Source organism: Cebus imitator, unplaced genomic scaffold, assembly GCF_001604975.1.
Source record: "Cebus imitator isolate Cc_AM_T3 unplaced genomic scaffold, Cebus_imitator-1.0 Scaffold705, whole genome shotgun sequence".
Lineage (NCBI taxonomy): Eukaryota > Metazoa > Chordata > Mammalia > Primates > Cebidae > Cebus > Cebus imitator.
The window spans coordinates 276,501-291,222 of NW_016108020.1; the positions used below are offsets into that span (position 1 = coordinate 276,501).

Consider the following 14,722-nt stretch of genomic DNA (forward strand, 5'->3'; position numbering starts at 1 on the left):
ATCTTCGTTCTCACCGTTTTCAAAGAAACCTTTATTTCAAAGAAATCTTTATTTCTTCCTTCATTTCATTATTTATCCAGTAGTCATTCAGGATCAGGTTGTTTAGTTTTCATATAGTTGTGTGGTTTTGAGTGAGTTTCTTAATCCTGAGTTCTAATTTGATTGCACTGTGGTCTGAGAGACTGTTTGTTATGATTTCCATTCTTTTGCATTTGCTGAAGAGTGTTTTACTTTCAATTATGTGGTCAATTTTAGAATAAGTACAATGTGGTGCTGAGAAGAATGTATATTCTGTGGTTTTGGGGTGCAGAGTTCTGTAGATGTCTATTAGGTCCGCTTGGTCCAGATCTGAGTTCAAGTCCTGGATATCCTTATTAATTTTCTGTCTCATTGATTTGTCTAGTATTGATAGTGGGATGTTAAAGTCTCCCACTATTATTGTGTGGGAGTCTCAGTCTCTTTGTAGGTCATTAAGAACTTGTTTTATGTATCAGGGTGCCTCTGTATTGGGTGCATATATATTTAGGATAGTTAGTTCTTTTTGTTGGATTGATCCCTTTACCAATATGTAATGCCCTTCTTTGTCTCTTTTGATCTTTGTTGGTTTAAAGTCTGTTTTATCAGAGGCTAGGATTGCAACCTCTGCTTTTTTTGCTCTCTGTCTGCTTGGTAAATTTTCTTCCATCCCTTTATTTTGAATTTATGTGTGTCTTTGCATGTGAGATGGGTTTCCTGAATATAGCACACCGATGGGTCTTGACTTTTTATCCAATTTGCTAGTCTGTGTCTTTTGATTGGGGCAGTTAGCCCATTTACACTTAAGGTTAATATTGTTTTATGTGAATTTGATCCTGCCATTTAAATGCTAGTTGGTTGTTTTGCCCATTAGTTGATGCAGTTTCTTCATAGTGTTGATGGTCTTTACAGTTTGGTACATTTTTGGAATGGCTGGTACTGGTTGTTCCTTTGTATGTTTAGTGCTACCTTCAGGAGCTCTTGTAGGGCAGGCTTGGTGGTGATGAAATCTCTCAGCAGTTGCTTGTCCATACGTGATTTTATTTCTCCTTCACTTATGAAGCTTAGTTTCGCTGGGTATGAAATTCTGGTTGAAAATTCTTATCTTCCAGGATGTTGAATATCGGCCCCCACTCTCTTCTGGTTTGTAGGGTTTCTGCTGAGGTGTCCACTGTGTCTGATAGGGCTTTCCTTTGTGGGTAGCCTGACCTTTCTCTCTGGCTGCCCTTAGCATTTTTTCCTTTGTTTCTATCCTTGTGAATCTGACAATTATATGCCTTGAGGTTGCTCTTCTTGAGGAATATCTTTGTGGTGTTCTCTGTATTTCCTAGACTTGAATACTGGCCTGCCTTACTAGGTTGGGGAAGTTCTCCTGGATAATATCCTGAAGAGTGTTTTCTGACTTGGTTTCATTCTCCCTGTCACTTTCAGGTACACTGATCAAATGTAGATTTGGCCTTTTCACATAATCCCATATTTTTTGGAGGCTTTGTTCATTTCTTCTTTTACCTCTTTTTTTTCTAATCTTGCCTTATTGCTTTATTTCACTGAGTTGATCATCAATCTTTGATATCCTTTCTACCGTTTGATTCAGCTATTGGAACTTGTGTATGTTTCATGAAGTTTTAGTGCTGTGTTTTTAGCTCCATCAAGTCATTTATGTTCTTCTCTACACTGATTATTCTAGTTAGCATTTTGGCTAACCTGTTTTCAAGGTTCTTAGTTTCCTTGCATTGGGTTAGAATATGCTCCTTTAGCTTGGAAAGTTTGCTATTACCCACCTTCTGAAGCCTGCTTCTGTCAATTTGTCAAATTTATTCTCCATCCAGTTTTGTTCCCTTGTTGGTGAGGTGTTGTGATCCATTGGAGGAGAAAAGGTGTTCTGGCTTTTGGCAATTACCGCCTTTTTGCACTGGTTCCTTCCCATCTTGGTGGATTTATCTACCTTTGGTCTTTGAAGTTGGTGACTTTTGGATGGGATTTCTGAGTGGACATCCTTTTTGTTGATGTGGAAGCTATTTCTTTCTGTTTGTTAGTTTTCCTTCTAACAGTCAGGCCCCTCTACTGCAGGTCTGCTGGAATTTGCTGGAGGTCCACTCCAGACCCTGATTGCCTGGGAATCATCTGCAGGGCTGCAGAACAGCAAAGACTGCTGCCTGTTTCTTCCTCTGGTAGGTTTGTCCCAATAGGGTATCTGCCAGATGTCAGCCAAACTCTCCTGTATGATGTGTCTCCCAGTTAGGACACATGTGGGGGGAGGGGGTCAGGGAGACACTTGAGGAGGCAGCCTGTCCCTTAATGGAGCTCAAGCACTGTGCTAGGAGATCCGTTGCTCCCTTCAGGGCTGCTGGGCAGGGACATTTAAGTCTGCTGAAGCAAAACCCACAATCGTCCCTTTTCCAAGGTGCTCTGTCCCTGGGAAAGTGGGAACTTTGTAAGTCCCTGGTGGGCTGCTGTCTTTTTTTTCAGAGATGCCCTGCCCAGCAAGAAGGGAATCTACTTGACAGTCTGCCTGCAGAGGGCTTGCTGAGCTGCCTTGTTGGGCTCTTGTTGCCTGTTGCTCTGTAACCTTCCTGTGTAAACTTCCTGGTGGATTTGTTTACACAGGCAATGTTGAAACCACCTACCCAAGCCTCAGCAATGGCAGGCACCCCTCCCTGCACCAAGCTCGAAAGTCCCAGGTCGAGCTCAAACTACTGTGCTGGCTGCCAGAATTTCAAGCCAGTGGATCTTAGCTTGCTGGTGTTTGTGGGGGTGGGACCCACCTAGCCAGCTTACTTGGCTCCCTGGTTTCAGCTTCCTTTTTCAGGGGAATGAGCTGTTTTGTCTCGCTGGCATTCCAGGCACCACTTGACTAAAACAGCCACCCAGTTTTGTGCTGGAAACCCAGGCATTGTAGGTGCCAGAGGGAATCTCCTGATCTCCAGGTTGTGTAGACTGTGGGAAAAATGCAATATCTGAGTCAGAGTGCTGGAATGTCCAGAAAAGTCCCTAATGGCTTCTCTTGCCTGGGCAAGAGTGTTCTTTGGCTCCTTGCACCTTCCAGATGAGGTGATGCCCCACCCTGCTTTGGCTTGCCCACCTTGGGCTGTTCCCACTGTCTAACCAATCACAATGAGATGAACCTGGTACCTCAGTTGGAAATGTGGAGATCATTCAACTTCTGGTGCATTCTCGCTGGAAACTGCAGACTGGAGCTGTTCCTATTTGACCATCTTGGCCAACCTTAACTTTTTTTTAAGGGAGACTAGAATTAGGTAATAATTTGAAATATTCTTTGCCAAAGTTGCAGAAAGAATAATCTGTTTTTTAATGGGATGTAAAACATTATTTTTCATTCTTTAATTTTCATGACTGTCTGTGTCTTCAAGATACCATTACTCTTTCAAGTTATGAAGGTGAAAAAACACTTAAACAAAAGCAGTTGTGAATTTTCAGAAACAAATATGCTAATTTTCATTTACCCAGAGTGCAATGCAGTGGGGCAAGGGCATACTTTTACTTCGTTTTGTAAATAACTTTCTGCACCAAAAGGACACTTTTTTGTAAGAATAATTTAATTGGGTTAAATTTCTAAGATAGTGCTAGTGCCATGTAAAACATTTGTTAGATCAAGTGACTAGCTATCAAGAGAAACTGTAAAGGTCAACTCCTTGGGTATACGAATTTAAATGTCACTTGAGCATGTGTTCCATTTGAATCTAATAAAGTTTAAGTTATGCCTTTGTAATTTAGAAAAGAAATACATTCTTGTGATTTAGTAGAGTTATCATGAAGGGGATTATATGAAGAGATTACAAATAGTGCGGAGAAAAGGCAAGAAATAAGCAGATGAATGAGCAGTTAGAAATTGTCTTGAGATTTATGTGGAGTAACAGAGCTCTGGGTGGATCAAGGAAATGTTTTGGATTTGGCTTCTCAGAAACATTTCGATATTTTAGTATCAGGCAAAGCCAATTTAACCTGGGTTTGTACGCATGAAGTAGAATATAATAAATGAGCTTCTTTTCCTACCTTCAGTGCAGTCGTGCTTACCATAAAGGGTCCACAAATTTACATTGCTGAGATCTAATCTCACCTTTCAAGCTCCTGAATTTTCTACCTTTGGAGTCACTAAAGTGTTAGTAAGAAGTAGATATTGAAATATATATTGAATTTTCTTAAAAGGACAATTAAAATGCAAAATTATCACTAAAGTGAAAGGCTAGGAGGTTTTGGCAACCAAGAAAAACAGAGTTTACAGTCTAAGATGAGTATACAAAACCATTTATGTTTATTTTGTAGATGAAAATGTAGAGTATTATTTCAATATTTGAGTTTTTTTTGATATACAGAAACCATATTGGCTGAGGAAAATAAAAAAGTAAGTACATATGAGAGTTTAAATAGCTGATAAGATTTAAAATAACTGTTTACAACCAAAAGAATGTGTGTGAAGGCCATTATGAATCACAAATATGAAGCTTCTTCCAATGTCAGTGTTCTAGGATGTAATATTCTTTTTTTTTTTTTTGATGAAGTCTTACTCTGTCACCCAGGCTGGAGTACAGTGGTGTGATCTTGGCTCACTGCAGCCTCTCCCTCCTGGGTTCAAGCAATTATCCTGCCGCAGCCTCCCAAGTAGGTGGAATTGCAGGTGTGTGCTACCACACCTAGCTAATTTTTGTATTTTTAGTAGAGATGGGCATTCACCATGTTGGCCAGGCTGGCCTTGAACTCTCGACCTCGTGATCCACCTGCCTCAGCCTCCCAAAGTGCTGGGATTACAGGTGTGAGCCACTGTTCCTGGCCAGGATATAATATTCTTAAGATGTTCTTCCAACTCAAATAATAGGCTTTAGGTCATCGTTCATGTGTTTATGTAATTAAAAAATATAAGCTTATAGTTTAATTAAACCTAGTTTTTAAAATAAATGAACAAATCATTAAAAAAATCACTAAAAAATAAACTTTTATTTTCTATATTTCCCTTTTTCTCTATATATTTATATATCTTTTACTGTGATAAGAGCACCTAACATGAAATATATCCTCTTAACAAACTTTTAAGTATACAATACTGTATTGTTAACTATAGACAACAGTGTTGTACAACAGATCTCTAGAACGTATTTCTCTTGCACAGCTGAAGCTTTTTGCTTGAAAATGGTACAGCAGGATATTATAGCAAATTAAGAACATGGGTTGTGAAATCAGACTGCCTGGGTTTGAACCTTCGTTCTGATGTTTACTAGCTGACGAACTGAGCAAGTTACATAACCTCAACTCAGTTTTTAATTCAGCAAAGCAGGGATAATCGTGGTACATACCTTGCAGGGCAGTTGTAAGTAAAAAATGCATTGATATGGGTAAAGCACTTAAAATAGAACATAGTACATCATTTGATTTTATTAAATGTTAGATACTACCACTTAAATACATAATTTTCAACCTCAAGGAATTTATAATTCCACAAAGTGATAACTCCACTTTGGGAGACAGTACTAACACATATGGAGAAATTGGTGAAAACATTAAGTACTATTCTGAGTGATAGAGGTTATAAATACATAAGACATAAAAAAAACCAAATTTATGGTGGACTTGCAAATAATTGAAGGTTTTATGGTATGTTGCTGTATGGGAGGAAGTGGGACTATGACTAGAAATGATAACATGGGCAAAATCCTGGAAGAAATAAACCACAAGATTCTTTGATGTGGAGTAGGATTTAACTATGGCCATATTTTGTTTAAATTCTTTCAAAACTGAGAATCCATGTAGTAAGTATTACTCAGTAATTTTAATAATACCACCTCTAAATACTTTAAAATTATATCTTGTTATATATATATATTTTTCTGAGCAGAGAACATGCTTTATTGAGGGCTAGATATAGAAGAGCACATTCTACCACGTGGCGGAGGGTTTAGCTTCTTTAAAAGGCCTTTACCCCTTAAGAAAACTCCCAGTGAAGTTGCTTTTGGATAAATTTTAACAGTGACACTGAAACTGGAGGGGAGCTGCCACTGAACATGCTTAAAATTAGCTCTCACAACCCACAGTGAATATAAGTAGTATACAGAGATGACAAGAGAAAGGCACAAATGACCAGAATCAGGGATTGTGGTGAGGGCTCCACATGAAAACAGCATGTTGCAGGAGACCAAGTTGGGAAGGGTGACATGTCATACATCAAAAGTTGCCCCAAGATAGCAGGTTATAATGGGCTAGAGAGAAATTAGAGGAAACATCTCTTCCTCCACTTGAACAACACCAAAAATAGAAGACCAGACAAAAGAAGGATGGTACGAATCCCAAAAAGGAAATGGAGGAGGAATTCATGGAAGGGCAGAAGCACTTTAATCCTAGAGGGAGGGTGAGGCACCATTGAAAAGAGAAGCAAACCTTGGCAGGGGCGGGCATTCTGCCTTGCTGTCATGGGCTGAAATACAGAAGGCACTTTCAATCATTTTCAACTTCTCCCAGGGCATTCAGACAAAACCAGTGCAATTTATATGGAAGGACAGATGTACATCGGGACTGGTACAGGTGAAAAAGTTTCTGCAGTATAATTAACCAGTTAGCATGTAGCAGGAAAGGGTGAACTGGATATGACTTTGGCACCTGCAAATGTACAAAGGGACTGGGAGTAAAGAGAGAAGGAAACATTTACTGGTGGGTCCTTTCTGGTGAGGCAAAAAGAAGTATCCATTCCCTTCTCCCAAGACACTGCCCACTGCCCACAGGTGAACTCAAGCACAGAACCACCACTTCATTTTTCTCTCCATCTCATTCCGATAAATTATATGCTGTTACCATGACTAGTCCCTGGGAAGCTCTTCAAAAGTATTTGGCTCTGGTTAGCCCAATACTGATCAAAAAGAGGTCTCTCAATCAAAATGAAGGAAAGAAATTTAAAGCAAGATATAGCCCAAAGTGAATGGACCCCCTCCTAATCCACACACACTCACAAGTGCCACCTCTTCCCTGCCCCTCCATAGAACATATGTATTAGGAGTAACTGGAAAGGTCCTGGTGGTGGCAGCCATATTTGGAGGGCTGGTGACAGGTGGCAAGCACTAGTACCATGCTTAGAAGACACAGAACAACCTCATGGGGCGAGAGGACATGAGGAGAGAACCAGTGGCTGGACACGTACAGTACCATAACAAAACTCCTTAGGTCAGTGCTGAGAGATCTGCACTCAAGTCTAATACAGATCCCATCCAGGCAACCTCACTGAGGCTGAAACAACAGTTCCTTAGAACCAGCGTCTGCAGTGTACATGAAGGTCAGAGCCAGGACAGTCCTGAGGGGGATGGCCTTCCTAAACGGTACTTGCCAATCACAAGAGCAACAGAAATGACAGACAGATCCCTAGGGTACGGATTCCTACTGCTGGGGTTCGCTGGCTCAGAATGACAGGTCACTTTAAGTGCCCTTGGGAGGGGTCCGTTTTAAGCAGCTGGGATCCATTGTTTTATTGGAGTTGGACCTTTTGGCCTCTTTGGCTATCCACTCATCAATCAGGTCCTGTCTCTTTAAAACTAGGTGTTTTCCCTTCCAGTACTTGAGCATCTGAAGGGCTTGCAGAGTACCGACAATGTCCATGGGATTCACAGCCGTCTCCTGACTGATTTCTTTGATAGAAATCTCTTTGCCTTGGAAATTATGCAGGTAGCGGAGAAGTACTTCTTTCCAGTAACTGTGATGGCTTATAAGCCCCAGATCTGAGAGTGGACGTTCTGGGGAGCCAACTTTTTCTTCGACTTTGGAAAGCAAATAACTGAAATCAATGAGCATCTTGCCATAGCCCTGTCTCATGTACTGAGGCATGGTAAGGATACAAGACACGTTGTAGTTGAGGAATGAATTCTTTTCCTTGGAACAATACCCAATCAGGTGACAGCCAGTGTTGTCCGCCTCTGTCATAACATAGAACAGGAAGGGTTCCACATTGTAATATAATGTCTTGTGGTCCAGAAAAAGTTTGGCCAACAGGCACAGGTATTGGCAGTAGATCTTGTTTTTCTTGCCATCCACTTCAAACATGGAGATTGAACCTTTGCAATATATCTCATCACCAGGTGGGTGTTTCCACACACACTTGGCCATGTGCTGGTGGAGTATCGTTTGGCTTTTCATATATTTTAAACAGGATTCACACATATAGAGACGTCCCAGCCATGCATATTCTTCAGGATAGGGAGAATGGTACCAGGTATCAAGCTCATAGCAGCCAAAAGCAATTGTTTTAATCATGTTGCTTCTCTCTGTGATTTGGCCTTGCAGCCTTAGCTTCTTCAAATCCTCTGAAGCCCAGGCTTGTGCTCTTTGGAAAATATCCAACTGATACTCGCTTGTCAGGTTTTCTGTGAGAAGTGCCTGTGTGTTCCCATACGTCTGTCTGTGTTCCATCTATTTCTCTTTCTGTTCTTTGCTCAGTCCAGAATTGCTTTTCCTCCTGAGTTCAGCCACTTTTTCCTTATATTGAAGCTGCTTCTCTGTTGGTGCCTGGTGCCTGGTTGCAGGCCTGTTGTCATCTTGCCTGTGAGACAGCATCCTTTCTTCTATCTGCTTATCCCGGCTCTGTGCTCTCATCTTGCATTCGTCAGCTGAGAGGTTATCATAGAGAGGGCCTCGTAAGATGGAGAAATGTCTCTCATGTTTTCCTGTAAGGTATCCTAGATGGTTATAGCCTGGTGTCAGACATTTCATATTGAAGTTGTAGCTTTCGTGAAAGTGACGGCGCTTGGGGCAATGAGAGGGATCACTGCCTGAGTCCTTCAGGAACGTGTCCTTGGCAATGCTCTCATCGTGAGACACTTTGGGGCTGGAAATGTCTATGTCAGACTCAGAAGAAGGATCCTTTCCAGTTCGAGGTGGTGACTCATCATGATCAGCTGTATTTTTCGTTTCTCTATGTGAAAAACCAACCACTTGCTCAGTTTCTGAGCCAGATGAACAAGTCTGCTGAAGAGGGTATTTTTTCAGTGTCACTGGAGTAGGCTGCTGCTGACTACGGGTCACTCTTCTGGTAGAATAAGCAGGCTCTTCGGTGCCAAAAGACTGCAAATTTCGAAGAGGGCTGGAATCTTGAGAACTCTGGCTTAGCCTGGCTGAGGAGCGAGTAACTTGAGCACATTGTCGGGATGTGCCATCACTTTCTGAACTGTCTGTGTGCTTGAGATCTGTAGAAAAACCGGAATCTTTGGGTCCATCTGAACTACTGCCTGCATTCCTCTTCCTTTAAGGCATTGCTGGCAGTTGCGGCCCGACGGTTCTGATTGATTTGGGCAGCGGCGGCAGCAGCAGCAGGAACTGTGGCTCCGGCGGGCTTCGTGGCGACCTCTGCAGCAGTCCTAATCCTGCAGACGATCCCTAGTGCCTCCTGTCTCTCAGCGTCTGAAGCGTTCTGCCCTTGTGATATATTTTTAAAAACGTTAACATACCTGATCTAATTTGAGTTTCACAAATGCCCTATAAAAATGCAGGGCAAGTATTATTACCATTTTACAAATGAGGAAGCTGAGGATTAGAGTTTATGTCATTTGCTTAAAGTTACATAACTAGTAGGCAATAGAGACCAGGTTAGCATCCAGGTCTTCTGGATTTCAATCTAGTGCTCTTCTACCATATCGTGCTGCTAGCTGAATAGCAGAAGGATTAGTAAATGAAAAATGAGGATTGAATTTTGTAATAAATGTTATGTTTGATCTTTGTCTCCGGCAAGGGAAAAATAGTATAGGATAAGAGGATAGGTATGGTCAGGTCACAGGTAAATTAAAAATAAATGAGCACAAGCTATTACTATGCCTTAGAGGTTTTTTGTCTTTATGTTTTGTAATTTTTTTTCCCAAGGGACTACAACATTAGAAATGAAATAGAAATAATGTACAAATGGCAGATTCAGATAGAAATTTTTCCCAAAACTTTCCTTTTTCTTTATAGTTATCATTTATTTCCTCTGAAGTAATGTACCTTTTAAAACACAAAGTTAAAGTACACACTACACTTCAGCAAAAGCTTGTCCATGAATATTATATTTGAGCCTAGATGAGTTATTGTGTCTGTTTTAAGATCAAAGTGTCCACTGTAATATAAAACTCACTGTAAACATATCAATGATATTCTTCTCAACATACCAACAAAAAGTAATTAAATAATAATAAAACTTACAGTGAACTTTCAACCATAATGTATATCAGAGTAAAGTCTCTTACATATAGTTGTATACATATACATAAATGTATGTACTTCTTAAAAGAATTTGTAACATGAACGTTCAAAATTTTCTTCATAAATCCTTTGTAGTTTATTTTGTATTTATCTCCTGTTCTCATCTGATGGCATGCATGCAAAGGAATATGTTAGAATGATTGAGAACTATTGGCAATTTTATATCTTTTTAAAAATTTTATAACTGTTAGCTTACATATAATTTACATGAACGAATTTTATATATTTTATCCTTTGTAAAGCTTTTATTTGAAAATACAAACCTTAATATGAGACATATTTTATAGTGCAAAGATACAAATACTCTTCAAATTCTGGTGAATGGTCAAAATTATCTATAATTTAGTTCTTAGTCATGGTCTGAATTTTTAGCATTTAAAATATCTACAAATATCTAGTAATGTGAATGCATAAATGAGATAGATTTGTAGGCATATATAGTTAAGTATTCATGAAATATTAATACAAAATTGTATTTTATTTAAATGATTTGAGAAAGTACTCATTTGGGAAACTGTTCTCATTGGTTTGGACTGGAAATAGGTTTAAACTATACTTTACATATTTCTTCTCCTTTTTCTGGCAAAGAGGCTTTCTTCCTGGGCAAAGTCATGCTGGACAAGGAATGCTTTCTAAATGTAGACAGTCTTCTCCTAAAGTTACCCCCAGAAAAGAAATATAGGAGCGGATCAAAGCAACAATTTGATGCAGCCAGAGACAAGGTTATGACAACTGACTTCTGCATTCTAAGGACAGAATCACAGGGTTTAGTTTCATTGTGTAAAAAATGAAGGTGAATGGTACGCTGAATATGATATGGCATGAAACTGACTAAAAAGGCAGCTGTCACGACCATGATCATTCCTATAGCCTTTTTATGACTTGACAGATTTTTCTTCATTGATTTTTTTAGTAAGGTCAAAATGATCATTGTGTAACAGACAATTATAATAACAAAAGGGATGATAAAGCCAAGAAACAATGACACATAATGCAAGATCAAAACATGATTTTTAGTTTGATTGTCTTGTGGGGGCTCAAAGCACTTGGTATTATTTTTCTCATCTTTGTGTGACTTGGTTATTAAAAATGGAGAACTGGCCAAAATCACAAAAATCCAAATACCAACACACACAAACCTGGCTTTTTTCTGTGTAACCAAATGAATGTTCCTGACTGGGAAAACAATTGCAATGCACCGGAAAAAGCTCATGGCTGTCATAAAGAAGATGCTACAATAGAGGTTGACATACAAAGCATAGGTGCTGAGGCGGCACAAAAAGTCACCGAAGAACCAAATTCCTTTGTGAACATAATAGACCACACGGAGAGGCAGTGTGCACACACAGAGTAGATCTGCTATTGCTAAATTAATCATGTATACTTGGAAGGCTGACTTCTCATGATAGGTTTTTATGAGGACATAGAGCACAAAGCCATTGCCAAAGAAGCCTACAACAGAGATCATAGAGTACAAGGTGGAATACACTTGATTGCGGAATTCATCAATAGTGTCATGGCATGTGGCAGAAGATGCTGTCAGGTTTCCGGTTCCATCCATGTTTCTCTAGGAATGTCTGCTTTTTGCCTACAATATATAAAAAAAATTGTCAATTTTAACCAGACCATAAATTACAGGAAGTACTAATGTTTCATTTCATAGTGTCACTATGTAAGTTTTTGACCACAGCAGGAAGTGAGTGTAGTGAGGCAATGAGGAGGGATTCAGCTCTACCTTTTCCTCAGGAGAAGAGTTTTTGTCCTACAGGCATCCAGGAAGCCCTTTTTTCCTCCTTTCCTATCCATGTTTTTCTGATGGTCTTCCTCTAAATCTTCAAGACCTAGGTAAAACAGCCCTCTTGTATTTTAAATCATACTACTCTAGTACAATTTGGTATATTTTCCTTTCAAATGAGCTTGTTTTTCTATTAGAGAAAAGCTTTAAGATAGCAGTTTCACATGTATGAATATATCTGTGTCTATATCTATCTATCTATTGGAAAATCTCTGAATTATTTTAGAGAATAAAATCTGACTGAAAATACTTGGTTCCTTCAAGAAGAGGGCTTTCTTGGTAACATCTGTTGAGTGCTGCCCATACCTATGGAAATAATCTAATTTGCTGTTGATGAAGCTCCCTTCCCTGGGGAAGATGATTAATCTACAACATGGTTGACTCTATCTATAACTGCAGAACGCCATGGCTAGAGAAATCTTAGAAGCCACCTAGTTATTTTAATGATGGCAAAAATGTTTCAGAGTGATAAAGGACATTTCTAAAATCTGTACCATTAAGGCTCTGAAGAAAGATGTAGTACAACTAGTTGGAATATACTTGTTGGGTAAGAAATATGTTGTAGCCGTTCATTTTTGTTCTCTTTCTAGACTTTCTAGACTTCTACTGTTTAGCAATATACAGTTATTTCTCTTATAAGAAGAATATCTCTTATAGTTTATACATGCTCTAGTCTATTTCAGCTCTGTCACTGAGGGCAGTCAACAAGTTCTGATCAGAGAGGGCTTGAGGTGAGATACTGTATTGTAGGAGTAGTGATTTCTTTCTTTTTTTCTCTATATTATTCTCTTTAATTCTTTATAAAGGTTGAAGGAACTCAATATATATCAGACAATCTTCTATTGAAAGTCTGATGTTGACCTTTTACACAACTCCTGCTCCCTGGTGAGAGAGGTGTTGGGGTTTGTAAGGTGGGAATACTACTTGAGTATACAAAAACTGCCAGCCATGAAGGGGACTGATCTTTACTAAGGATACAGAAACAGATAGCTATGGTAGTTGTGGCAGGTGAGATGTAACTTCCCAAATTTACTACTGCTAACAATTATAGTTGCTATTGAGGATGTAGCATCCATCCAACTAACCATCCCAGCTAGTTGTTCCATTTTTTTTCCTTTCATTAAAAAATTTTATTATTATTATTATTTACCAAGAAATTTGGTATAAGATAAAAATTGGATGGATTTTCTGAGCCAAGATGGCCAACTAGATGCAGGCAGAAAGAACTTCCACCAAAAGACCAGACCGTGATGAAGATTGGGACACTCCAAATTGATCCTTGGAAAAAAGGCATTGAAAGTGGACAGATGGAGGATGCAGACCCTGGGCTGAAATGGGAGGAAGGTGAGAATACTGCACAGGCATACCCAGTGCTAGGACTAATTCCTGGCCCAGAGCAGCTCCTGGGGAAGAGATGAGTGAAATAGGCTTGGAGTAGAAAAGGACATTTGGGCCACGGGCATTTGGAATCTTAGCTACAGGAAACCCCATGACCCCCATGGACATTTGAGCTGGCAGGAAGAACTGCTCAGAGAGCTGGCAGAGACAGAAATCCAGCCTTTACAGAGTCCAGAGTGTTTGGCACCAGAATGGCTATAGTGGAACATGGTCATGGTTACACATATCTCAAGGATCACCATACTCCTCTAGGTGGCTTCATCTTTTGTTGGCTGCCAGAACTGGACAGAGCAGGACTATCTTGCTCATAGGATAGGGCTAGCCTGATCTGAGGACCCCCTTGTCTACAGGACTCTCGCAGGGTCCCTGTCTGGCCAGACCTGCTTGGAGCACAGCTTCAGCTGCCCAGCCAAATAACTTGCTAGCAGCTACCACCATGGTTCTTTCACCATAGTTCTTTCCCTGCATAATAGTCAGAGAGCTTTTGTAGGTGGACTGCCACTAGCATACAATTGCCTGCAGCCTCTCCCCACCACTTTACCAGCACATGTGCACAGACCCCACTGCCACCCCACCATCACCCCCTGAAGTGCTTTTGCTGGCAGTCCCTATTGACGTATTGTTGTCAGTAGACTGGGAACACCTTGGTTCCTCCAGAACAGCAGGTTCTTAATCTTGAGGGACCAGAGAAAAAAAATGTGGGCCTGGTCCCAGCCCACCAAAGATAAGCACACAGCTCAGGAGGACTGAGTTGAACCTTGGACCCCTGAAATTATCCAGAAACAAAGTCAATTGACTAAACTTAAGTTACACCAGTCAAACCATCAAGGGCATCAAAGAATATAAAAGCAAAAACCCGTATGCAAAGGACAGCAACTTCAAACCTTAAAGGAACATCAGTCCATATAAACAAGGAAGAACCAGTGGGAGAGCTCTGACAACTCTAAAATCCAGAGTATCTTCTTATCTCCAAATAATCAAACTAGCTCTCTAGGAATGATTCTTAACCAGATTGAAAGAGTTGAAATGACAGACATAGAATTCAAAATCTGTATGGCAACAAAGTTCATTGAAATTCAGGAGTAAGTTGAAACCCAATTCAAAGAAGCTCATGAATCCAATAAAATGATACAAGAGCTGAAAGATAAAATAGCCATTTTGAGGAAGAACCAAACTGATCTTCTAGAGCTGAATAACTTTCTTCAAGACTTTAATAGTACAAATGGAAATATTAACAGGAGAATAGACCAATGTGAGGAAAGAATCCCAGAGCTCAAAGACCAATTCTCAGAA

At 39.9% G+C, this 14,722-nt stretch overlaps 2 protein-coding genes across 2 annotated transcripts in view; both read right to left on the minus strand.

Annotated features, from left to right (window-relative positions):
* Nucleotides 1–4,702: 4,702 nt before the first annotated feature.
* LOC108296348 (histone acetyltransferase KAT7) lies at nucleotides 4,703–9,619 on the minus strand. Its single transcript, XM_017518817.2, has one exon. The coding sequence runs from the start codon at nucleotides 8,413–8,415 to the stop codon at nucleotides 7,429–7,431; it is 987 nt and encodes a 328-aa protein (XP_017374306.1). The 5' UTR covers nucleotides 8,416–9,619; the 3' UTR covers nucleotides 4,703–7,428.
* A 316-nt stretch (nucleotides 9,620–9,935) lies between these two features.
* The window catches only part of CYSLTR1 (cysteinyl leukotriene receptor 1), a 59,676-nt gene continuing 54,889 nt past the window's right edge, over nucleotides 9,936–14,722 (minus strand). The window contains exon 3 of the mRNA XM_017518818.1: nucleotides 9,936–11,824. Coding sequence (XP_017374307.1) covers nucleotides 10,787–11,797 — 1,011 coding nt within the window. The 5' untranslated portion in view covers nucleotides 11,798–11,824 and the 3' untranslated portion in view covers nucleotides 9,936–10,786. The remainder of the gene's footprint in view (nucleotides 11,825–14,722) is intronic.